Raw genomic sequence first — 25,502 nt, 5'->3', positions numbered from 1 at the left:
GAGCAGGAATTCCTGGCTCAGGCAGGAGGGGTGGGCTGCTGGATTTGCTGGTGGGACCTTACAAGGACAGCAGCACCAAGTTTGGATGTGCATTAATGCATTAATAAGCAGATCTGGACTGAAGTGAGGATTTGAGAGCAGATGAGGCAAAGATTTCTAAAGGCCCTGATGCAGCCCCTCTGCAGTCACACAAAGCCTCTGGGCAGAGCTGGACTGCACAGCAGGAGCCACCCCACAGGTCCATGAGCAGTGGGGTCACCTGTTCTCCATTCAGACAAGGATCAGGCTGCTCTTATTTCTGGCAGCAGGTCTAAACTCAGTATTATTTACTGGATGAAAAAACTGTGAGAGATCCTTCTTAGAGTGTTAAAAATGTTTGAAATTCGCTTCCTTTAATCATCTTTTTGCTATTAATTAACTATGAGCAGTATTACTGTGGTGCCCAGAATCCCTCCCAGCCAATTCGGAGGTGGCCTGTGCCATCTGTTTGTCCTGACTTCATCTGCCCTGTGCCTTCACTGCCAGGGCCAGGCTGTTTCTGCTTGTGCTGTCGTGCTGGGTGAGAGGAAGGGGACACTCGAACAGCCCAGGCAGGTTTATTTATTGTTAGGAAGCAGCAATGGGCACAGGTGGAATGGCACAGATAAGCCCGAGCCTTGGCATGGGAATTCAAAGTCACCTCCTTCATCCTTAGCTGCCTGCCAGCATCCCTCCCTCCAAGGCACGGCCCCAAGCTGGCTCTTCCTGTTTTGTTTTTTAAGTACGCTGTTAATTAACGAGGCAGAGAGGAAAAAATACACACAGGCACACCTGAGTAGTTTTTAACCTGGCTTGATTAATGCTGTCAAGTTGCACATCTGAGTGTGAGCTCAGTGGGACTGTTGCTTTTGTTTAATACCACAAGACACCTCAGTCTGGATTGTTGCATTACAGTACAAATAAAAAACAGAAACAAAACCACATCTGCATCATACAAGGAGAAGAATATGAGAATTCTAAATATTTACAGAGAAGGGCAAGTGGGGAACCACAAAAAATATTTACATAAAAATACATGAGCTTGTCAGCATATACATTTTACACCAGTTCACAAAAAAAGACACTCTATAAATTAAAGTGAAGGGAACTCCAAAGGTAACCCAAGACTTTCTGGGATGTTTCTCTCATGCGGCTCAGGGAAAGAAAAATCAAGTCTTCTACAGCAGGAAAATGAACGGCAAAACAACCCTTTTGTCCCCCTCCCTCCCCCCAGCTGGACAAGGCAGGGCTGTGCACACAGGAGGAATGTGGTGCTTGCTCACACCACACCATGCCTTTCACAGGGATCTGGGCTCGGGGAACAGGAACGTGCCTAAGCCGCCACAACGAAAGGAGGGAAAACAACTTCTCACCCGGATTTCCTGACATTTAACACACCACTTGAGTCAATGCCCTGTCACCAGCACGGGGGATGGCAGAGCACACTTGAGGTTCTATCCCTTCTGGGGTCAAAGAGGACCAGAACGTTTTCAAGTCGGTTTTGGTTTTGTGTAGCAACTTACTACCACTGTGCAATGCTCACTGATCCCCCAGCGGGGAGCAGGGGCGGGGGATCACTGCAAAGACATAGGCACAAAGTTGTGGGGGTGTTCTCAGAGATGCATATAGATATCACCTGATAAGACTCTGCAAAAATCAGAAATTAATGCTTTACTTAAGACTTCATAGGGGCCAAGTCCTCATTACTCACCTATGACTGCACTCCCCTTCCCAAGGAAGGGCTCCTGCGGGTCACGTCCTGCTCCAAAGCAGAGGTGAAAATCCAGAGCTGGAGCACACTCCTGGAGCCTCATTCCTGCATGCACTGGGAGACCCTCTTCTGGAAACAGAGGGAGTGGCAGCTCTAGATGCAATAGAGTCCATGTGAGGAACTGCTGAGGAACAGAGCTGCTGTCACCTCGTGGGGATGTGGTCAAGCAAGAATTACTGAGCCCAAGCACAACTGCACTTGGATTAGAGGATTATTAGCGTTGCTGTCCCCCTGCTCTCTCCACTCTGGGACACAGGACTGGGCTGTCACCGTCCTCCAGCTCACCCACCTAAGACTCCTGGTGTCACCTGCCTGCCTTGTTCTGATGCATGACACCCTTTCCAACCTCACATATGAATTTTGGGGTTAATGAGGATGTAAAACTCTCTGTAGGACCAGCAGACTGAGCCCAGAGCAGGAGCAGGACTGCATAGTTCACTGTATGGCTTGGCAGGGCAGGGTCATGCAGGATGCTGCTGAAGCTGTGGGCAGGCGAAACAATAACGGAAAGGTTTTGGTCTGTGTTACCTGGGAAAAGCTGGTGCCTTCACCTTTTTAAATTCTGTACTGTGGCTCAGCAGTGCTGGACATGAGTTTGGGTTCTTGGAGAGCTTCCACCCTCGGAGCACACCTGGCTGTGGCTGCGCACCAAGGGGGAGGTGGCTGAGAGTTTCTGCTCTCTCTGCTGGCTCTGCTGTCTTCTTCCTCTCATTCCCAAAAGGCTGTTTGCAGCGGCCCTCTGGGCTAGGGTACAGGTATGCACTTCCAGAAGCCCTTCGGGAAAGGTGCTGAAGGGTTTGTTTCCAATGGGATGAGCTTTGCACCTGGCACTTCACACAATGCAGGGAGAGCAGCACAGCACTGAGGAGCAGAGGCTGTCAGGGATGGCACTTGGGCTCTACAGGGAGACAGTGGCTTCAAGCAGGAAAATCCAGAGGCGTTTACAATGAACAGGAGCTGGGAGCAGCCCCTCGCAGTGGCAGGATAGTCCTGGCTGACGTAAGGCCCAGGCAGAGGGAGGCGGAGGCTGCGGGGCAGGGGGGAGTTAAGGCTTTCACGGAGAGAGAGGTTGGACCTGCAGCTCTCTTTACCTGAATCCCAAATAGCCTGAACCAAACACTTATCCCTGCTTCAACTGGAGACCTGGCAGGTAGCCAGGGGCTGAGGCTGGTCCTGGCACAACACAGCTCTGCTGGGGAGCACAGATAATCCAGCCTGGCTCCCGAGGAACCAGGGCAGCTCAGCCTTGCCTGGGAGTTACTGCCAGTGGAGACAGGGTGGCTCACCCAGTGGTCCCTTTCTGTGCAGTTCTGTCAGTTTTCCTTAAAAGAAAACACTACAAAAAGCATTCCCTCACCAAAAACCCCAACCCCTCTACCTGGGAATTCTTCATGAGGAGATTGTGGTAACCTGGATCACAGTGCTGCTTTTTTCTCTTTTTCTTTCTTCTTTTTTTCTTACTGTCAGATTTCGTTCCGTAACATGTGAGAACTCTTCTAAACAAAATGCTTAAAACACCAGCATTGCACAATAAAATATAACCAGAAGGTAGTTACTGAAACAGCCCCAGACAAGGCTCCAAGGTTAAAGGAAGCAAAAAGCTACAGAGTAGTCAGCAACTAGAAGCAGGCTTTCCTTAGGATTTAAAAGTCCCAAAATAGCCATGAAACTTTTTGTTCAAAAAGCCCCACCTAAGCATCTGTGTGCTAACTGCAGGACTTCCAGGTTTTTAATAAAAGATTAGAGATTTGAAACAGGTAGAGAAGTTCTTCAACCACACGGAACAGGAATGGCCTTGGAATTTATCAGTGAACATTTAAAAACTGCTAAATCTCAAGTATTGCTTGCAAGCCCTACCTAATGGAATGGATGTGCTTTATTTGTACAGGGGGTGTGAGTCCTGGGGAGTCTGAGAGGCAGCATGAGGGGCTGCCAGGCTGTTTTTACAATATCAAAGCTTTTCAACAGCTTGAACACCGTTTTTGGTGTATTTTAGAGTGCACTGGCCTTCTGTTCCTACTCACTGAGTCCTGGAGGAACTGCACCTGGGCACATCACTGCTCCCTGTGTGCCACAACTCCACAGGGATCTCTGCCTAGCAAGGAACTCTGAGGCTGCAGAGAGTCTGGAGACCTCCAGCTTAAGCTCAGCAGGAGCATTCCCTGATGGAATTGCTGCAGGACCTGGCCCAGGGCAGCTGCTCACGCAGACATCTTGCCACACACAGGCAAGGAGGGCTCTGATTTACATAATCCTATAGACTTTTTTTAAATCTATTTTTTTAGTATTTTTTGCAGTGAGATGACAAGAGTCTTGCCAGCCACAGGATGGAATGAGCTTATCTGGGCCACAGATAACCTTGCAGCAAAGAGGAAGGACTGGCATGGAATGGGTGTGCTGTTCCCAGCTCTGGGGGTCGGGTTTGGTGTAGTTTAGTGGTTTATTTCTTTTGGTGTGAGAAATGCAAACCTGTCCTACATGGCTCCTGCAGCTGGCCTCTGCTTACAACAGAGAAATGTGAAGGAAATGGACTTCTTGTAGGCAGAAGCAGCTTGTTAATAAGGAAGAAATGTAACGAGTGTGTTGTGTTCTGAGCTGGCTTCAGAGCCTATTCCTTGGGCTTGAAATCAAAACAGGCCCCCACCCAGCTCAGAGCAGCTGCAGTGGGTGCAGCCACAGGAGAGGCAGGGCCTCAGCAAGGAGAGGATCCCTGGGGAGCCCTGCCCAGCCCCACTCTCTCTGTGTAACTCCGAGGATCCTCCACGGCCCTTTCCTGGGAGCCAGCCTGGGATGGGCAGTTTGCAGCAGGATGGAGCTGCAGGCACGGTCCATTGTGCACAGCCCATCATACATGGGACCCTGGGCGTGGGGAGGAGCAGCCAGTGTCACTTCTGGGAAGGGAAAACTCCTTCCCTCCCTGTCCCAACAGCATCTGTGTCAGCCCTGCTTGGCCTCTGGCAACACCTCTGTGCCAACAGCCTGCCCTGTCCTCCCAGGTGACTCAAAACTACATGAAAATCTATAGCTCTACTACATAAAAACAGTGAGTGGGGGCCAGGGGAGGGCTGAGGGGGCTTTGCTTTGCTCACTTGGGCAGGGTCAGGGAGTTTTTTACTGTCACTGAAAAAATAAAACAGTCCACTGTCCAGCAGAGGCTGCTTAGACTCTATCCCTCGTCCCCCCCAGAGCTCACTCAACGTGCACCTCTGTCTCGGGCCTCTGCAGACACAGCTCTGTGGGGAGGAAGGCTCCCTGCCCCAGCGCCGTGGCGTAAGTTCTGCTGTGCACGTGGGGGAAGCCAGGGGGCACAAAGCCCCCTGCTCCAGCATAGCCCCCTCTTTGGTGCTGAGGCAGGGTATGGTAATCCTCCAGGTTATCGTACTGGGACACCACAGTCATCGTGCTTTGGCGCTTGCCCAGGGTTTGGTAGGGGTACAGCAGGGCAGAGTCCCTCTCCATGGGCTCGGGGTGCTCCCGCATCCGGAGGCTGTGGCTCCGCTCGGGCTTGGGTGGCGGTGCCACGGGAGGGGCGGCGTGTTCCTCCTCCTTGTAGCAGTCTCTGGAGTGCTTCTCCATGGACGCTCTGCCTCGGGGCCTCTCCAGGTCTGGCCTGTCCTCTGCCAGCCTCCCCTCCTTGTGGTTCAGCCTCAGGGTCTCCTGGCTGGCTGGGATGTACTTGCTGCCCGAGTGCTGGTAGCCCATGGGCTCAGAGGGCTCCGGGCCACCCTTGGGCCTGTACTCAGGGTAAGGGGGCCCATTTTTGGGTTCAGAAGGCTGCCTATGGTTGGCTTCCTGCTGCAAATACGTCCTGTGCTCGCCGCTGCTGCTGCCTGGTTCGTGCATCTTCCTGTTCCGGATGCTGCTCTGCTTCTGGGGCAAGGACGGCTTCTCGGGCTGCCCGTTCCCGTAGCCCCCGGCGTGATAGAGGGCTCGGTCCAGCTCAGGCTCCGCGTGCTGCCCGTAGTAACGCTCGTCCCCTTCGGGCGTGGCCGCCTTGGCTGGGTACCTGCCCTCCTTCCCTTCTGCCACCGTCAGCAGGCCGCTCTTGCCAGGATCCGATTTGCTGCGCAGGTGGACGGCATCCAAGCCCCCCAGCTCGTCCTGCAGCAGCGGGGCCACGTTGTCGTACTGGGACATGAGGGGCCCTTTGACCTTCTGGCGCGTGCGGCTCTCGCGGCGGATGGACTGCATGCGGTACTTCTCCATGTCCTCCAGGTCCCAGGACATGTACATGTGCTTGATGTCCGGGGCGGGGGGCACGTCCCTGCTCACGAAGCTGTGCTCTTTGCCCAGGTGGTTGATGAGCCCTGCCCGGGGGTAGGCGGCCAGGCTGGGGTAGCGGTACAGCCCCTTGCCCTGCAGCCGGGACACGTAGGGGCCAAACTCGCGGCTGGGCAGGCCGTGGAAGGGCCGGACCCGCACGGTGCTGTAGGGATCCAGGTCATAGAAACTCGCGTCGGCTGCGGTGTAGAAAGGGGAGCTGGAGGAGCTGGAGTAGGGACTGTAGCGATAATGGACCCGCCCGTTCTCAAAGTAAGGCTGGAGCTGCGTGACGTGGTAGTCGGAGTGGGGCTGATACGGCTTGTACTGGTACAGGGGTCGCGGGCAGTACACGGGCTCGTCGTCCGGGGGCACCTCCGTGCGGGAGATGGGCACGGAGCGGATGGCGGCGGCGGCGGCCGGGCCGGGCACGTGCAGCGACTGCACCCTGCGGATGGTGGGGTACGGGGGCGCCTCCTCGGCATAGCCGGTGCCCCGCAGCCCCGTGGAGCTCACGGAGGACACGAAGTCGGTGCGGCTGCGGGGCTTGGGGTGCAGGCCCGTGGCAGAGCCCTTGCCCTGCGTGCCGTAGGAGCCGTAGCGCGCGCCTGCGGTGACGGGCGGCTCCGGGCGGGGCGGGTAGGGCTGGTGCTGCTCGGCCTTGCCGTGGTAGCCGTGGGCAGGGACGCTCTCGGGCCGGTACTGGTGCTTGGTGTGCAGGTAGCTGTCAGGCCCCACGGGCTCGGGGAGGCTCTCTGCCTTGGGGTGCGGCACATACACCGGCGGCAGGGACGAGTGCTTGGGAGGAGGCGGCGGTGGTGGCGGCAGCAGCGCCTCCTCCACGGAGGATGCCAGCATGGAGGAGGCCAGGAAGGAGTGGTAGTTGGAGTTGTTGATGGTGTCCGTGTTGTTGGAGTGCATGGCCGCGGCGATCTTGCTCTCCAGTGTCCTCACAGGTGGCACGGGCGGGGTGAAGCTGTAGGAGGAGGGGGCAGGGACTGACTCGGAGCGCAGGTGGAGAGGGGGAGCCCTCGTGCTCTCCCGAGGCTTTTCCAAGTGGCTCTGGTGGCCTGCAGGCATGGAAGAGGAGCCACGGGCACTGGAACTGTTCTCGGAGACAAAGCCTGGCGTGGGCTCCAGAGGCTTTTCAGGTGTAGCTGTGCTCCACATCTGCAGGGAAGAAAGCAGACAACGTTAGGGACAAGCAGCTTTTTCTCTGCTGTTCTGTAGTTAGAACATCCCAGACACTTGTACAGATCAGCTCCATTCCAGCGTATCTGTGCCTGGTTTCTGTTTGCTGGGGACTGACAGACATGTAGGTTCCCTCTCTCAGCATGATGCCACTGGCAGTTTTTAGGGACCCATCACAACTGGTGGGTTCTGCAAATGCCAAACCAGAGGAAGGGAGGAGGTGACTCACGCATTACCCTCAGTGTTTCCTTAGGTGGTCTGCTTTTAAAAGTCTGATGTTAATGAAAATGTTCCTGGATTCAACCTCCTCAGGCCCTGGTGAGCAGATCAAGAAGTGCAGTAAAGTAGAAATTCCTGACTTAAATGTGGCTGCAGGGCTTAGGATGGGCTGCAGCCAGGCGTGTTTCATGGGCTGCGGGCTTTAGATTTCTGATGGAAATTTTTCAATCCTGCACAAGCAATCTGACCTGCTTTGTTTAACAGAATCACAGAATCACGGAGTTTGGAAAAGACCTCTGAGACCATGGAGTCCTACCTGAGATCAATCTCCCCCTTGTCACCAGCCCAGAGCACTAAGTGCCATGTCCAGTTGCTCCTTGGACACCTCCAGTGATGGAGACTCCACTAGCTCCCTGGGCAGCCCCTTCCAGCACCTACTCACCCTTTTGTGAAGAAATTCTTCCTGTGGCCCAACCTAAACCTCTCCTGGTGCAGTTTAAAACTGCGTCCTCTCATCCTTTCGCTGACTGGACAAGAACCTAAGCAGGATGCTGGAAGAGGACCCTTTCAGAGGATGCAAAAATTCTTCTTTCTGAGCATTCTGAACTATCAATCCCTCTGTCACCTGCCCCTGCAAATACTTCTTCCTTAAAACCAAGGAGAGTGGGCATTCTCCTACGGGATGCTCCCTTAGGAAAGCAGCACAGGATTTCCTGCAAGGCTGTGTCTGTGTCATACCCACATCACTCCCAGTTTCCTGCAATTCCCCCCCCTTGCCATTTGGATTTGGACCAACATTCCCAGTGCTCAGCATTTCAGAGGAGCTGTGCAGGGAGCAGCACGTACCTGCCCAGAGCCGCTGGGTGCTTTGGCCGCTGGCACCTGTCCCACGGCTGCCTGGTGCTCCTGTCTCTGTGCCGGGGCCGCGGCCGCACGCGGCGCGGGCGGGACGGTGACATCTGCCTGGGGGGCGGCCCCGGGCGGGGCACGGGGCTCTGTGCCCGGGAGGGTGCTCAGGTACGGCACCGCGGCCGGGGCGCCCTTGTCCCCAGCAGGACCCACGGAGGGAGACTGCAGCTTGTCCTCGGCCGTGCAGGGAGCGTGCAGCTTGTCCCCAGCCAGGCCCGCGCGCAGGTGGGGCTGTTCCACAGCCAGCTCCGTGCCGGGCAGCTCCCGCTCCGGCAGTGTCCCTGGGCCGTGCAGGGCCGCATGCTCCCAGTCCCCCACGTGGGCCGGGAAGGCCTCCTTGTCCCCCGCTCTGCTGAGGTGGAAGCTGGACTGCTCCTGCTCCGCATCCCTGCTGCCAGGCGTGTCCCCAGGCATGCCCGTGTGGAGAGGCGGGGGCTCTTGGCCTCCAGGTGCGCCGGGCGGGTGGTTCTGCTCCCCGGCCGTGCCTTGGCAGTCCTGCTCTAAAGGTGCCCCGGGCTGGAAGTGCAGGCGGTTCTCGGGCAGAGCAGTGAACAGGTGGAGCTTGTCGGGAGCGCCCGCAGAGAGATGGAGCTTTTCTAGAGCTGTGCCAGCTTCAGCCTCTCCATAATTTGTGCTTTCAGCATGAGCATCTCCTGGCCTTTTGTGGGACTGGGCGGATGCTTGCTGCGCGGACTCGGCTAACGCTAGGGCCAGCATGCGCGCTGCGTTTTTCGGAGGAGGAGGAGGGATAAGAGACACAGAACTGACGGGAACAGGATCCTGGGGGGAGTCGAGGGCAACTGCTCCTAATGGGGGGAAAATTGAGAGAGAGAGTGATTTTATGTTACCCAATAAGGAGAGTGACCTTAACGACTATTATAAAAAAATAGATGCTCTCCACACTTTCACAGTGGCAGCTCCTTCTGATGTGAAACACTTGTGTCTCACAGGCAAACGCTGCTCGACAGCACAGCAGTTCATCACAAAGAGGAAAAAACCCAAGAGATTGTCTAAAGGCTCCTCTTGCATTTCTAGAGGTAGGAAGGAGGTAGCAGAGAATGAGAGATACCCTTACACAATTTTGATCATAAGGTTTTAGGCGGAAAGGTCCCTTCTTCGAGTGTTGGCAGATTTTTAATTTAAAAAAAGGAAAAGTCTTAGATGGTCTATTGGCTGAAATGATTGAGAAGGACATGCTAGAGATTTTCACGTATGAGAGGATGGGGAAAAAAAAAAGCGGAATATAAAGCATTATGGAAATTATCCGAGATTTGTGTGATGTAGGGAGAAGGCAGAGGTTAAGACTTTACTGATCTGCACAGCCCTGCAAGACACTCGTGACCAGAACTGACGGGCAATCCCCTCTCCTAAAGGCACGCAGAGGAGGACGGTTCTGAGAGCAGCTCCCCTTTGGAACTTAAAGAAAGAATGGAGGAAAATGCACTGTACCTGGCTGGGTGTGTCCACTGGGTACAGTCTTATTCTGACTGCTTGGCATGGCTCTCTCCCCTTCTTCTGGCAACTCTGCTTTGCAAGCAGTCACTAGCTGGGGATGCTGCAGCTCTTGGTGGGCTCCTTCCCCTGTTCCTGTTTCACTGTTTTTCAGGGGCAAGGACATCTGGGTTGGGGACCTGTTTGTGATCTCAGTGATGCCAATCTCTTTGCTCCAGCTGGAAGCAGAGGAGTTCCTGGATGTGCTGGGCACTCCTCCCATGGCCTCTGGCACACGGCTGGGTAGCACAAAGGACATTGGTTCTGTGCTCAGTGGTGGAGATTTGATGGGCTTTCGGGCTGTCTTGGGTGAGAAGCTGAGGGGTTTGCAGGCCTGCTCTTCCGTGGGGCTCAGGTCCAGCGTAAAGAAGGGACTCATCTTCTCCTGGAAAGGGGACACTGGCTCAGAGCTTGTGGCACTGCCTGGGGTCTGGGACTGGCTGCCTGATTCTAAATCCTTCTTGAGCAGGCTTGGCTTCTCCTTATTGGTATCCACGGACTCCAGCAGGGAGGTGCTGCTGTCCAGGCACTCGGACTCTGCCTGGGGGGGGCTGCACTGGAAGGACATGGGGTCGAAGTCCAGGCTGGCGACGCCGATGTCCGGCGGGCTGAGGTCCACGTCCTCCGAGGAGCGGGGAGAGATGAGGGCAGGGACGTGGATGAGCCCCTCGTCCCCGTCGCTGTCGTCATGGGGGAGGTTGTCATAGGAGTTGCAGCGGTTCATGTTCCCCAGGAGCTCCCCGTTGAAGGAGGCAGACAGGGCATCGCTGCTGGACCTGGGCCTTCTGGGCCGGAACAGTTTGGATTCACCTGGAAGTGAGGAGACACCATGGGTCAGTGACAAGACCTCCTGCCCAGGAGGCCAGGCCCAGTCGGGGGTGGGGGTGGTCAGAGCAGTCCTAAGGCAGCGAGAGGCTCCCCTGGTAATCTCTGCACACAAAGTAACATCGCTGGCAGTGACTGCTTATTCCATTTGCTTAAACTCTGTTACAGCACTTGCCAGGCATGATTTAGTGTGAACTAAGCTGTGAGCACAAGTAAAGACACTTTGAATGTGCTGAAGGCCTTTCTCAGAGAGCACTTTCCTCCACAATGCTGTTATGTCAACCTTGAAATAGCAAGGGGAGGAGCCAAGGAATGAACATAAGCAGCGTCAACTACACCAGAGCAAGAGGTTTGCTTTTTTAAACCTTAAAAGCAGGAAAAGCTGTGAAGAGCATTTCTGTAAGACTCATCTGTGCTGGGAGCAGAAAGCTGCTTCATTACTTAGCAAGTTCAGCTTCCCCTGGAGCAGTGGAAAACCTGCCCTGTTAAATATCTACAGCCAGAGATGTCAAAGTGCCTCCCTTAATGCCCATTTCTTGGAAGTGCAGGTAGGATTTTGCCTTACCATCCACAGCATGCAGGGAGGTGAGGGACTCCTCGCTCTTGGCCGAGCGGAGCGTCCCGCTGTCTCCTCGTCCTCCTGAAGGAAGGAACCACACAGGGATCAGTTAGGGAAGGGGTTTCCATTTAGCTGGGTAACGGTGGCAGGAAAAACACAAATGCATTTCTAGCACCAACATCACTGTCCGGAGAGTAATCTTGTTTTGAAGGTGGGTTTCTGATTCTCATCTTACCGGGAAACAGTGACCAACCCAAGCGATGACTGCTGCAGGTGACAGGATGGGAAACAATTTCCCACAAGTAAAACCCCTCAAAAAGGGGGAAGGAAGGAACATTTACAGACCCTGTTTTATGGGCACCAAACAAGTATAATTTCAGTCTCTGAGGAGACAGTCCTGAAGGGCATCATAAGCAGAGTGTGAAGGCTGTGAGGGTAAGAATTTAAAGATCGACCTTCGGAGATGAGGGGATAGAAGTTCTCCCAGGCCCATATTTTGGGATTTGTGATGTGTTTTACTGCAAAAACATGTCGTTGCTATTTTTAAGTTTGGAAAGAAACAGAAAATTATATATGGAAAAGGTTGAGAATTCCACCTACATATGCTGGCTGTGACTACAAACGGTTGTTGGCTGCCTTCTCTGGGTACTCTGGTACAGCTTTTGGAGGGAATGTGTTTGTGGGAAGGTGCCTTTCCCTCTTCTTCTGAGAGCAGCAACGGGAATGAGAACTGTATTCTCATTTCATAATGAAAGTGTCAGAAGGAATTATCCTGTGACTTGTGATAGCAGCAGCCACATTTTATCTTTCCAAAGCTGTTCCAAGCGAAGCACAGAGCTATGAGCCCTGGCAGGCTCCAGAGCTGCCCGAGATCCATTGGAAAGAAGAGCTACTGGAGGTGTCATGCACGGCTTGGACGCTAGAAGGAGATAAAAGCCCACTGGAAACATCACTCTGCACTGCTGACAACCTCGGGTTTTGGAAGGGGGCCTCACCTGCCAGGGCTATGGCTTTCATTTCCGAGGGCTCGCTGGGGTTGCGCTGCAGTTTGCGCTTGGACACGGAGGAGGATTTTCCCAGGTTGAAGAAGGAACGCCAGCTCCCCACTGGAGACTTCTTCATCTTGCTGGGAGGCCTTTTCCTGGGGAGAGAAAATGGAACACATGGATGGAGGGTGGGCTGCAGCTCAATCCTGGCTGCTTGTTATCAGCACTCTGCTTTCTGCTCAGTAACTCCAGGTTTCTGCTTGGAACCTCCCTCTTTTCCCAGCTGAGGATGTTTTCTTTCTTCCAGCTCAGCCCTAAAGTCTTGCTGTGTAAATTCCCTCAAACTCCACAAAGCAGCTGCAGTGCAGGTGAGGAAAGGCTCTTCCTTGTCCAGTCCAGCAGCCAAGGGATGAATTTTCTGGAAGAAGCCCCAGTTCTCTGGGAAGCTGGGCAGCCATAAAGGTGTTCAAAAGCATCTCTCACTCCTGCTTTAAAACCACCTTAGTCTCCTCCACTACCATATTAATTTCCAGTGTCCTTGAGCCTGTCCAACTGCTCCATTTCAAGGGAACCTGGATTTGTGAAGAGCACTTAGTCCTGGAAAACCCCAATATCTGCAGGTGTTCACCCTGTTTACATTTCTGTGTGTGACTGGTCCAGGCATCTCTGCATCACAGACAACATGGATTTATACATTAAATGATATCCCTGGTGAAAACAAGAGGGAGTGGAGCACAAATTATTTGGCTAAACCAACACCACTGATACGAGCTGAATCCTCCCAGAGTCAAAAGCAGGTGGAAAACTGGCCACAATATTTACATATATAACAAGTCTCAAGTCAGTATAAGCAAATTCCTGCTGTATTCAAAATAACACCGTTACGACACACGCTGGAGAGGAAACCTGTCTCTACCTTTCAGATGGGAAGTCAATGACTGTGTGGAATTTCCCCTGCAAAGCTGCTGGGCCTTCTCCCACTTCGATGTACTTGCTGTCTGCCACGATGGGAGAGTTGATCTGGGCCTGTGTCCGTGCCTGAGCCTCCTCCAGCGTGAGCAGCTTCGTGGAGGGGGAGGACACCAGCAGAGACTTGGGCCGGGATAAAGAGCTGTGCCCTGCAAGGGAAAACCACAGGCAACAGGGAGAGTCAGCAAAGGCAGTGCAGAGATCAAAGCTCAGCTCTGTGTGTCTAGGGAGGTGCTGTGTTTTTCTGAACCTTTGTTATCCCAGCCATTGAAAGATGTGGACAAAATGTGATCACAATGTCACAGATATGTTGATGACTAAAAGAATGATGGCTTAGTGTATTAAAAAAAAAAGCAGAGGCAAGCAGGTAGGATGGAAACCTTTGTGACACACTTTCCTTCATCTGTATGCAAGAGCCTGTAAAGAAAATTATGTTTTTCCTCTGTATAAAGCCTGTCTGGGTCATTCCCAGATTTCACCTCGGTGTAGCAGGAAATGCCACGTGTGACTGAAGTTGCTACGAGCCAAAGTAAACCTGGACACAGCAAACAGAATCTGCTGTGTGGCCTGCCTGTGGCCTTTAGAGCTTGTGCCTGGTTTTGGTGATGAATGTGCAAAATCTGAAAGCAGCTGCTGCTGCCTCCTGCTGCTGACAGCTTCAGTGGAGAGATTACGGGGAGTCTGTTGTAGGAGCAGCTCTCCTGTGTCTGCCATTGCCTCCTGTACAGGTGTTTCTAGGGTGATTCCCAGGTGAGTTCAGGCTTTGGGGGAGTTGTATGAGTGCAGAATATCCTGCTTGGTCCAGTTGAATGGCTGTCCCTGGAGCAGCACAGCTCTGTGTGAAGGATGCAGAGTCTGTGGGGGGGGTGTAGGAGCTGTAAACATCACTCAGCTGTCCTGGGTCAAGTTTGGGTTAAAACAGGTTTGGCAGCACCATTTCCCCCTCTCACCAGTGGGTGCAGGAGCTGTGCTGACACCCAGAGGCTCCCAGGAAGCCGTTCTGGAATGCAGAACTCCTGCACTTAGCCAACCCAACAGCCTGACCCTGCTCCCTGCCAGGTCTGTGTCAAAGCCACTGAATGCAAATGACCAAGTCATTAAACAATTAGCTGAATTTACATGGGCCATTCTAAGCCTGGATAATCATCTGGCTGGGATTCTGAGCATGCTTATCTTCCTTCCCCTGGCAAAGTCAGCCTGCTGGGGCTGGCACTGCTCAGCCAAGCTAACCTCTGGCTTCCATGGACTTAGAACTGCACTACAGTAGGAGAAAAAGCTGGACTTGGATCAACTCTGCCAGCCTAAGCAGATGTAGGGTTTGTTTAAAAGAAGGGAGCACCAAATACAGTGGAAACACAGCTCTCTGCAGTCCCCAGGTGGTGCTAACTGCAGCAGCTGCGCATGTTTCAGGCACAGGCAGGTTATCAAGGCAGATGGTGCAGCCTTAATGCTGCTTAGGAGCAGGAAGAGCTTGTGGCAGCCATACTAACACAGAGAGAAACTTTCCTCCTGGTGCAGCTCTGCTCCTTCTCAATGGAAAAGATAACATGGTCTCAGCTACTCAAGGGAATTTGTAGGCTCCAAGGCTGGATGACATATCAGGTGCTTCAGCTTCATTCCTCATCCTAAAGCAACATCAGCCTGAGCAAGTGCAAGATTTCAGTTTCTTAGCCTCAACATGACTGAATGCAGAGAGACTGCTTTACACCAGCTTGTTCTATTTGTGTTCTAAGGTAGGGATGAGGGCAGACAGACTTAGCTCCAATGGGTAAGTATGCAGGAGCAGCAGAAAAGATGGTTTTAAAAAGGAGAGGGAGCAGGAGAGACAAAGATTTAAATGATTCCTTGCAATTTCTCAGTGGCAGAACATAGAAAACATTCATGTCTGCATTCCTGTGGGGCATGTGGCTTTTAAGAAAGGTACTGACAGCAATTTCTAAAAGCAGGCCATCTCTGTCTGGGTTCTGGCATCCCAACCCAGAAATGTGTCCTCTAGGTTAAACTAAAAGCCATGTCCATGTCCCAGAGGAGCTCAGCCGTGCAGTGCTGCTGCTCCTGCCCGAGGGAAGCAGCCCGAGACACACCTGCCCCATCGCGGATGACGGAGCTGAGCTTGGAGCTGAAGAGCACATCCACGTGGTTCAGGATGAACTCCACCACCACCGACTGGATCCGCACCTCCATGAAGGCGGCCGTGCCGCTGAAGCAGGCGGACTCGATCTGCTTGGACCTGCAGAGGGACACAGCACAGGGAAGAGGCTCCTGCTGGGCGAGGCCTGGGCACCTGTGGGGCTGCAGGGCCTGGGGCTCAGCCACAAAGGCCTTCAGGGCACTTGTGGGGTTAAATCTCAGCAACGCTCACAAATGATCACTGACTGTGGGGATTTATGGCCAAACTTCAGATCCAGGTTCAAGCCTTATTGATGGGGCAAGAGGAACACTGGGCTGGGAGGAAAAGGGAGTGTGGGAGAGGTCTGAATTGAGGTTAATACGCTGAACAGCCAAAATCAAGAGCTTTTTGTTAACTCATTTCCATGACTGGCACGGTTTAAGGCAGTGCCGTTGTATAAACCTGCTGTGGCCTCTAAGAGGATTTTCCCCCAAGCAGGGAGTGTCTCCACCTGATCCTACTGAGTGAATGCTCCAGGACTCACCATGGCAAACTCAAACATGAGGTCACTCCACTGCTTGTGGGAGAATTGCCAGAAAGAGGAGCCCACCTGCATGAACTGGGAGTGTCCAAGGGCAGATCAGATAGGGCTTGGAGCAACCTGGGGAAGGTGTCCCTGCCCATGGCAGGGGGTGGCACTAGATGAGCTTTAATATCCCTCCCAACCCAAACCCTTCTGGGATTCCATGATGAACTGCACACTCAGATTTCTCAGGTTGGTAACAACAGCAGGTGAGAAATCAGTACAATAAAGGGCAGGAGGATAATGTTTTTTTCTTTCAAAGTAAAAATTTTTAGTTACACCATTAAAGTGCCCTATCATCCAGATTCAAAACAGATTTATCCAAGTCAATTTCTGTAAGTTTGAATTCTTGCAGCCAAAAGCTGTCAAATTAGACTCTAGAGACTTATGCAGTGGGAAATCAGTGATGCCACTGTAGAAATTCTCCTGGATGATCAAGGACACATCAGTCTCATCTAACCAAGAGAAGAGAAATTATCCTCTAAAAGAGGGTTCAGGGAATTCTTCCTTGTTACTACTGACAAGACTGCAGCCAGTGGAACTGTGTTGTGTGTGACAGGATAACACAGGGGCTGTTTTACATCACGAGGTCAGGAACTTGCCAGCCAATCTTAAATCCTGCTTAGAATAATTTCCCATATTTTACAGGAGGTGAAGAGTGCACTGGGTGAAGAGAGGAAGAGCTCTTTCCAGCTGCTGAAAGCTGGGATTTTCTGTAGTATCTGTTGCTTATAAATGTAAACATTTATATTCTATTGAAATGGGAAAATCCCAAAGTACCTGAGGAGGTTTGGAGCCCACACAATGGCCAAGTTCTTTGTGTGCATATTTGTGATGGAGCAATAATCAGCCAGACGAGCCAAGTGTCTCATTAGGAACTCCAGTGTCCTGGAAAACAGGAGAGAGGCAAATGTTCAGCACCACTGAGCAAAGCCAGGCCGTGATCCACAGCACAAACCCAGCTCATTATTTCCTTGTGATTTGACAGCCCCCAGAAAGGAATGCTGAACTCATTCCCCTCAGCCCCACCGTGGAGCTGGCTTTGGCAATACTGACACAGCCTGGGCTGAGGGAAGTCTCTCCTGACTGGTCCAGGCTCAAGGAAAGGACAGTTCCAGGAAAAACCCTTTGCAGGTGTGTGACAGCTGTGAGGGGCTGCTCAGGGATGTGTGGGGAAGGATGTGGAATGCTAATCCTGGGATGGGGGAGTATTGATTTAGACACCCCAGAACAATGAAAATACTGGCTGTAGGTTTCTCAGGGGTTGGTAAGGCAGACAGAAGGTTAAACTTCAGAGGCTTCTGTTCATACTAAAAAATGGTGGGATTTGTATATTAAGTTTGATATATACTAGGGAGGAGGGAGCAGGAGGTGGCAGTGAAAATGCTGCTGAACCCTCCTGGTGCCCCTGGCTTGTGTCTGTCTCACAGCCTATTCTTTTTTGGGGGGAAGGGAGATGGAACAGAGAGGGTGTTTTGGGGCTCAAAATTCCACAAATAGACAAGATTGGAAGTAAAGAAAATGGCTCTGTCTGGAAACCAAACAGACACCTCCTGCCTGCAACTTCTCATCACTGAGCAGCAGAAAAATGAAGTGTTTTTTCCTTTTTCCAAGCAAACCCCAGGAAAGGAGAGCAGCACCCTGTGACCTACAGCATTCCACATCCTGCTGTTGGCTGTGCCCCCTCTCTGAGACTCACATGCTGCTCGTACCAGAACCCAGTTTAACCAGCCCCATAAACTAAAAATCATTTCAGGGGAAAAGGTGAATGAAAAGGAAAAGAAAGAGATCAGTTTGTTTTTTAAAGGGCCACACCCCCTCAATTAACATCAATATTGAAATTAGTTACTAGAAGCAGCAGCTGTTGCACCAACTAGCCAACCTTATTTGAAGAGCAAGTAACACAGTTGTAGTTTATAACACATCAGTTAAATCCCAGTTAACTTTTATAATTAGTTATTTATACCACTCATTGCAGCATTGCAATTGTCCAGCTAATCACCACACATCACAGTAACTGAAACTTAAAACATTTATTGGCAGAAATGACTAGAAATAGTTATCAGTAGCCGTCCTCATGTGTTACACCTGACCCCTCAGACCAGAATTCTGACTTCACCTGTAGATTAACATACATTAACATACAATACAAAAATCAATTGATGATGTAATGAAATATTCTAATTAGGCATCAATAGCCAAATACTGCCTGCATTCACCCCAAATGGTCACTTACCTAAACCACTGGGACACATCAGGGGAGCTGGCCCAGCCAATTAAAATAGTTGCCTATCTGTAAATAACTTCCACCATATGTTGTCATTAGCTATTTCTACCAATTACAATTCACAATTAGTGAATGCTGCAAACCATGCATCACTAGTTATTACTATTAAAGTCTCATTAACATACAGTATTCTATATAGCTGTTAAAGCCAATCATCAATACCAATTTGTCTGACACCTTTTCACCATACCCTGCCATAATTTTTAATACTAAAGACTGTTAAAATGTTGTTCTAAGTCAAGACTCATTACCATATAGCACAATTTCTTATTACTACTAATTAGCTTGAATATAGTATTTTAATTGGTGATTTTTAAACACCATATTATGCTACTCTAATACATTACACTAATATAATTAATTACATCAGTTATTCTGAGAGCATTGTTGTTATTTGCTAATTACTATTAATGCAGGGAGGGGCAAACTGGAGACAAAATACAGTTGACCAAGTTTGGCTGAAGGCCTGAACAATTTTTTGGCTATATTTCACTTTTTTTTAAAGTGCTCTTAGCACTGGTATTGTACCCCGCTACAACAAAACTGTTTCCTTACTCTGACATAACAAGCTCCTATTTCCCTCCTAAGATGGAGTTTCTAAGGACCTGAAGTAAGACCATGTTTAGTGGACAGTGTTTAGTAAGGAGCTAATTAAAATATAAACCAACTTTTGACAGCCATAACCATTTCAATATGCAGAGGCACAGTGTGGCTGTCTTGAGAGGGAAACTGGAATCACAGAATTCCTCTCACAAAATGCCCATGCCCCAAAGGCTGCACTCACCTGTAGTGGGGAGGAGGGAGCTGCTGGATCACATCGTGGATCTTAACCAGCCTTTCCTCATCTGTAGCAGCAGAAACAGCATCCTGGAATGAGGCAGGAAAGGATTTAGCTGCAAATAAATCCCCAGCCTTGGCAGCCAGGTGGGTTTTGTTGCTCTTCTCCCCCTTAGGTAGGGGGATTCTGTCTTGGGGACAGAGCAGCATATGGATCATGTAAGGAAGGGCAAGTAAGTCATGACCTGGGGCATGTTAATGGCACAGAGAATTTCTGCAGAAGACATTCAGCTCAGAGCAGCATTTGCTTCCAATCCCATTCCTGGGAAATGGCAAACGAGAGGGGAATTCCTGCAAAGCATGGGAGCTGTGCCAGGGACCATCTGCTGTGGCCCCTCAAGTGGAACCAACACAGTGTGGCAGAGGGGACAAAGGCACCTCTGAGTGACTTAAAGCGGACACAGAAAAGGTCCCTCAGACCCCAGGGCACTGCCAGCCCTTCCTGGAATGGCAGGGTGGAATCAGGAGTGTGGGCAGCACAGTGTCAGGCTGGCAATTCTGGTGACACACCCTTCTGATGGCTCTAAAAACCCCAACTGAGGCAGAGCAGACAGAGAGGGTAGTGTGTGGAAGGCAGGTCCAGCTTCCAGGATTTCTCTGCTCTGCCAGCTGAAGGCCCACTGAAGGGGGAAGTGCCCCACATTTGCCTGACACTCACAGAGAACTTCTCGTAGAGCTGGTAGGTGAGCAGGGGGTTGGGGAGCTCTCGGAAGTACAGCTTGCACAGGGAGCCCACACAGTGGATGTCCTGGATGTAAACGTCCTTGGTCAGGTCAGGAATCTGCTCGGAGTCAAACTCGTGGCTGGCAAATGAGAACGGAGAAATGGGTAAAGGGTTCTGAGGAGGAGGAATGAAATCAAACCCAGCACAAATTACAGCAAGGCTTTCCTGATTTACAGGAAAAAATAAACACTTAGTCACCAAAACCACATGACCCACGACTGTGGGGCAGCCAGCAGGGATATTTTTCAAAAAAGAGACTTTTCCTTTTTCTAATAAAGCATTTTCAGTTAATTTTACAACCAACTGGCTGCAATCCCTTTTGCTGCATCAGGGCTTTTCGCAAAGTCTCCAGAGAACATCTTCCAAGACCACAAGTTTAACTCCCAAGGGCTGTGACTGGGATTGCCCATAGGAACGATGAGAGCTGCTGTCCCTCTGCATTTCAAAGGCCTGGAAATGGCAGTGATAAAGCCCTGCCAGCAGCACTTCCATCAGCAGCACATGGAAACCAGTGAGTGCAGGAATTCCTGGGGGATGAGCTGGTGAGCTGAGCCTGCCTCTGCTACAGGGAGAAGACAGCCAGGAACCACATGAAGAAAACCCCATAGCACTCCCTTGGTTTTCAGAGAGAGAAAAAAAACCCAATCACCAATGTTTATGAAATAAAAGCTGAGCTCAGAAGGCTGAGGGCTGGCTTGCTGCTGGCATATATGCTGGGAAGTGCTGTTTCCAATTAGCAGGACACTCCAGGGCGATGAGAGCTGTGAGTCAGGCTCTGGGAGCTGGAGAACCTTGGGGTCCCTGCCAGAGTCTTTAGGCTGCTCACAGCCATGGGGACTCATCCTGCCAGCACTGCAACCACAGTGAGTGGGCTGGGTGAAGTGGCCCATCCCTGTCCCTGCCCTGTCCCCTACCCAAAGCTGGCAGGTTGTGCCCAGAGGGTCACACAACCCCTGAGCTCACCCTGCCTGAAGAGCAGAACATGCCCAGGGCTCCAGGTGTGTTTGTAGCTGAGCCCTCCTGGAATCAGGATGGACTCCTTCCATCCCTGGACACGGACACTGCTCATGGGAAGCCTTTCACTCCCACCAGAAAAGGGGCAGGAGTGGTCCCCACCTTCTGAGGGTGAACAGCCTCCCTTCCTCACCCTGAAGACAGCAGAGGAGGAAAGGAAGAATTCAATTTTCCACATGCCCAGTGTCCAGCACACACCATTTCCACAGGCACCTTCTGACTCATCCCTTGCTCACATCTAGGACAGAAACTCAGCTCCTGCGTTTGGCTCTACAGAAAGCCCAGGAAGGCACCAGCCCATCCCACACAGACACACTCAGCCCTGGCTCAAACTCCCTGCCCATATCCTGCCCTACTCCAGTGGTTTTTCCTAGGAGTAAAGCTCACACTCTGTCAAATGTTCCCTTGCAGAAGTGAATATGGAGGGAAGAGAGGAATGCCCCACCACATTCAATCCTCCTCCTGTCTGCACTGGCTGGTTCCAGAGCTACAAGTTATTCCTTCTGACCCAAAGGAAGATTTTGTTAGGTGAAGAACAACTCCACAGCTTCACAAAAGAGCCAGGATACCAGGATACAGGGATCAACACCCCAAATCAACGGTGGCTGTTCGCCCACCTGCCAAATAAAGGCAGCTACTGCCCTACTGAAGAGCCAACATCTGTCCCATGGAAATCTCCCATGGGGAATAAATTCTCTAACCTTCTCTCCAACCAAAAAGCCTTTTAAATCCAGGAGATCTAGATCTTCTATGGGAAATCTAAGCACAGTGATTCATTTATAAGGATACTGCAGCCCCAGCTTTGGAATGAGCCTAATGCCCTGTTTATACAGCTGGGAACTGCAGCAAGATGTGTCTTATGTTCATCAAACACTCAAAATCTGTAGGGATTTACATGAACAGGACAGTGTCAATAAGTTATGCCATGTACTCCCTTCCTTTTGTTTTTGGAACATCTCAGAAACCTGGAAAACAGGCTGTCACTTCATTCTCTGCACTACAACAGGGAACGGTGCCATTACAATTTTAGAAAACCATTTTTAAAGCACCTTGATACACAATGAAGGAGAAAGTGGTCTTGGTAACACAAAAGGAAAAAAATGGACTAGGGCAGAGATTATATGGATGGTCCAGCACAAGGCAAAATAGGGAATAAAGGAACAGGATTAATCTGAACCAGAACAAACCCATCCATCCAAGGGTTTGAACAGTCACTGTACCAGCTCAAAACCTGCCCACTGAACTGGGGGATAGCTGGTACAAAAAAGATACTCTGCCCATGGCAAATAGCCCTGTGCTGCCTTGGCCAGGCCGTGGGCCCAGGAGCAGTGCTGCTGAGTCCCATCCGCTCAGCACATCAATGCTCCACAGCACAACATTCTACACCAAACGACAGGAGGACAACAGGCTCATGAAAGAAGAAAGGAAGTTTGCTGTGGTGGGAACAGCTCCTAACCAGAACACTCCTGGCCCTTCCCTGTGCAGCACAGCAATGCCCCCCACCAGACTCAGGCACGCAACCTCTGCACATTCCCATTTAACTGCTGGTAAGCCAGGAGCCCAAGGCAGCAGGGAGAAACACTGGCTGCTCCAAAGGGCTCCTGGAGAGAGAAAGAACAGAAATGGAAGATGGCAGCACAGTGACACCAGGATCCTGATACTTTATCCTGAAGGGAAGCTTCCTGCAGGATGAATCTGCAGAGGAAGCCAGGCTGTGCCCTGCCCCCCAGGCAGGCCCTTACCGGAGTTTCTGGATGTTGGAGGCGATCCCGGAGAGCCGGTAGATCCCATCCACGATGCCGTGCTTCTCGATGAACTCCGTGCAGCTCTTGAGGACCTGGGGCACTGAACAGCAACAGCCACGGTTAGTACAGACCTGTGCTCTTGGCAGCTGCCATTAACTGCTCCCACCCGGGCCCTGGCTTCAGCTCCTCCTTAGGGAAGAAAGCCTGTAGGAAATTTAACTTCAGGAGTCGATGTGGAAACTGGTCAGAGGTGTTCCTGCTTCAACAAGGGAATGCCAGAATATCAATCAGGTCATAAAAAGCCAGTTCTGGTCAGAGACAGTGAAGGTTCCATGGCAACTCCCATGGGAACTGTGGTGTGAAATCCCATTCCAGAAGAGTTGGAATAAATACTATCTTTCAAATCTATACAGAATTAACCTATCCTGCTTGGTTTAAGGAAATATATACATCAGGGAGATGCTACTTTTGGTGGCACAGACAGGAGAGCTTTTACAACTGATAATTTCATCTTAAATGTCTGCCAGAGCATGGCTGGATATGGAGAGCTTCACAGCAGCCCACACTCACAGAAAGTGCAGACAGAGCAGGGCATGACAGAATGGAAAAATCAGCCCAGGGGACATAATTAGGTGTCAAGTTAATACTGCAGCCGCTTCACCACCCCATTCCTTCCAGCTGGCTTCCCAGGCTCATGCACATCCAGTGCTGGAGCTGTGTGTCCATCCATGAGGAGCAGCAAATCACTGGATTTACAAAAGACACTAAAACTGCCCTGAACACAGAGAGAAAAGCAGAATCGAGCTCCTGTGAGCATCAGCAAACCTTCATGGAAAGAGCTGGGATCCCCCTGCCAGCCAGCTTTTTGCAGCAGCTCCTCTGCTGATCTCAGGGTGTTCTTTAGATGCCAGGTCTGATCAGTGTGCCACGTGACACCGATGCTGAGCAGGTCATGTGGCAAATCCCCTTACACCACAGCAAATGCCATCTGCCAGGCAGTGTGCTCCCAAGTGCTGCTGCACTTGGATGCTCCCCCCAGCCTCCACAAGGCTGCTTCCCCAGCCTGCAGTAAACCCTCACAGCTGGAGGAAAGGCTCATTTCAGATGGCTCCCTGGAAATCAGCAGAGATATCCAGGATAAGGGCATGTCTGCTGCACACTGGAGCACAGGACACAGTGAAAGCTGTAAATCCTGCAGCACATCAGCCACAGGCTCAGCAGGAGCAGATTAGACCCTGCACCTGGGATGCTCCAAGGCACCTAGAGACAGAACTGAGCCAGCCAGGCTCCAGTGTTACATTACCAGGGATGAGCAGGGCAGACTTTGAGGGAAGCAGAGCCCTTGTAAATTAAGCCAAGAGCCCTGGGAATCAAGTGCTGCTTTTTGGGGAACAAAAACCAGTGGAGGTGAAGCCTTGGGCTACCTCAGCATCAGGGAGCTCCAAAGAAGACCACAGCTGATGGAACCAACAGACACACCCTGAACCTGGGAAAGCTGGGAAAGGCAAGAGGTTCCCAGTGAACACACACCCAGAGCATGCTGGGGACATGTCCATCAATCACCCACAAGGACAGATCCGAGCAGAGCAGGTGGAACACGAGGCCTGAAATTCTTATAGTGTCTCAAAACACTTCTGGAGGACAACACTTCAGCCTTTATTCAAAAAGATTCAACACCTCTTGAAGGAGGAAGTTTTTAAGGCTGGAAAGGGACAGGGAAGGAGTCCTATCCTACTCAAGCAGTGGCCAGAAAGGGCTGAAGTGTGCACTGTAAGGCACAGGGAGATGAGTGGGGCCCAGGTGTGACCTGTGCAGGGCAGCAGAGGTGGCACAGCTCCATCCTGTGCAGCAAAGGACAAGGACAGGGCTCTATGTGCTGACACAGCCAGTGGTGTTTGTCCCCTGTGGGAGAAGAAACCCCAGACTGCCAGACAGACCTGAAGCAAGACCCCGTGGGATGTCCCTGCATGTCTGTCCCCTTACAATGGGCCAGAGGTCACAGATCTCACCAGTGACCTGCACAGGGCTCAGCCCCCATCAGTAGCATTTCCTGCATGCAAGAGTCCCAGAGGATTGGGCAAAGGAGTTTTCCCAAGCTTGGAAGTGCTGTGACAAGATCTGCTAAAGCTGCAAATCCCAAAGACATTAATGATCCATACTGCAACCACAGGAGGGGTTCCCTGGAATGACAGAGCCTGCTAAATAAGTAAATCAAGATGCAAATAAATAAACAGGCAAATAAATCAAGAAGCAAACACACCAAGAGGCAGAGAAATAAACAGCACTTGCCTGCCTGCCCCATTCCCAGCAGGAAACCTGGAGTGACAGTGGAGCAGGGCAGGGGAGCCCAAGGGAAGGCAGGGCTGCAGCACCAATGCTCTGCCTCGAGTTCTCTTTTGTCATGGAAGAGCCTGGGCACAGTGGAGAGTAATTAACATAGCCTGAAAAGATCCCAGCGGGCTTGTTCCAAGCATCTCCTCAGCTGGTTACCAGGACGATCTGTTCTTTAAGCTAAATATACCATACCAGCACCACGGATATTTTGGGGGAATTCTGCAGGGTTGGAGAAGGGACTGAAATTCAAGTAGGGCTAAAATTGTACCTGAGGGGCCTTTGCTGGAATGGTGACTTCATTTTTCGGATTTCTGAACAAAGATGACACCTGGCCACTGGGTGTGTGTTTAACCTCCCTCTGCCCTTTGAAGCCCCAGCCCTTTAATACCCATTTTAGAGATGTACAGCCACACATGGAGGGAATAGTGACTGTTCCTTCAGAAGGAGAAGCCAGGATGACAGCACAAGCCAAGACTTAATTTTGCAAATGTCAAGTGTGCCCAGACCAACACCTACAGCAGCTTCTGACACCACACTGTGACTTTTTCAGGGTCCATGTCCATCTGCTGCAGAAATCCCTCCTCTGCAGGTGGACTTCTCAGTTCAGGAACTGATTTTGGCTTTTAGATCCCAAACCACAACCCAGATTTGAACCAGACAGGTACCTCAG

General features: G+C 51.4%; 1 protein-coding gene across 4 annotated transcripts in view; it reads right to left on the bottom strand.

Moving 5' to 3' along the window:
• Positions 1-815: 815 nt before the first annotated feature.
• The window catches only part of ARHGAP32 (Rho GTPase activating protein 32), a 239,335-nt gene continuing 214,648 nt past the window's right edge, over positions 816-25,502 (bottom strand). For all 4 annotated transcript variants that reach the window (XM_036397579.2, XM_054517120.1, XM_036397580.2 and 1 more), the window contains 11 exons: positions 22,496-22,598; positions 19,674-19,818; positions 18,963-19,045; positions 16,672-16,779; positions 15,283-15,428; positions 13,146-13,347; positions 12,239-12,384; positions 11,250-11,324; positions 9,818-10,669; positions 8,306-9,174; positions 816-7,219 (listed from right to left, as the gene is read on the bottom strand). In XM_036397579.2, the coding sequence (XP_036253472.1) occupies positions 4,979-7,219; positions 8,306-9,174; positions 9,818-10,669; positions 11,250-11,324; positions 12,239-12,384; positions 13,146-13,347; positions 15,283-15,428; positions 16,672-16,779; positions 18,963-19,045; positions 19,674-19,818; positions 22,496-22,598 (4,970 nt within the window). In that variant the 3' untranslated portion in view covers positions 816-4,978. The remainder of the gene's footprint in view (positions 7,220-8,305; positions 9,175-9,817; positions 10,670-11,249; positions 11,325-12,238; positions 12,385-13,145; positions 13,348-15,282; positions 15,429-16,671; positions 16,780-18,962; positions 19,046-19,673; positions 19,819-22,495; positions 22,599-25,502) is intronic.

The sequence above is a fragment of the Molothrus ater genome, chromosome 22 (assembly GCF_012460135.2).
Source record: "Molothrus ater isolate BHLD 08-10-18 breed brown headed cowbird chromosome 22, BPBGC_Mater_1.1, whole genome shotgun sequence".
Lineage (NCBI taxonomy): Eukaryota > Metazoa > Chordata > Aves > Passeriformes > Icteridae > Molothrus > Molothrus ater.
This window is presented reverse-complemented; position numbering and strand designations above follow the sequence as displayed.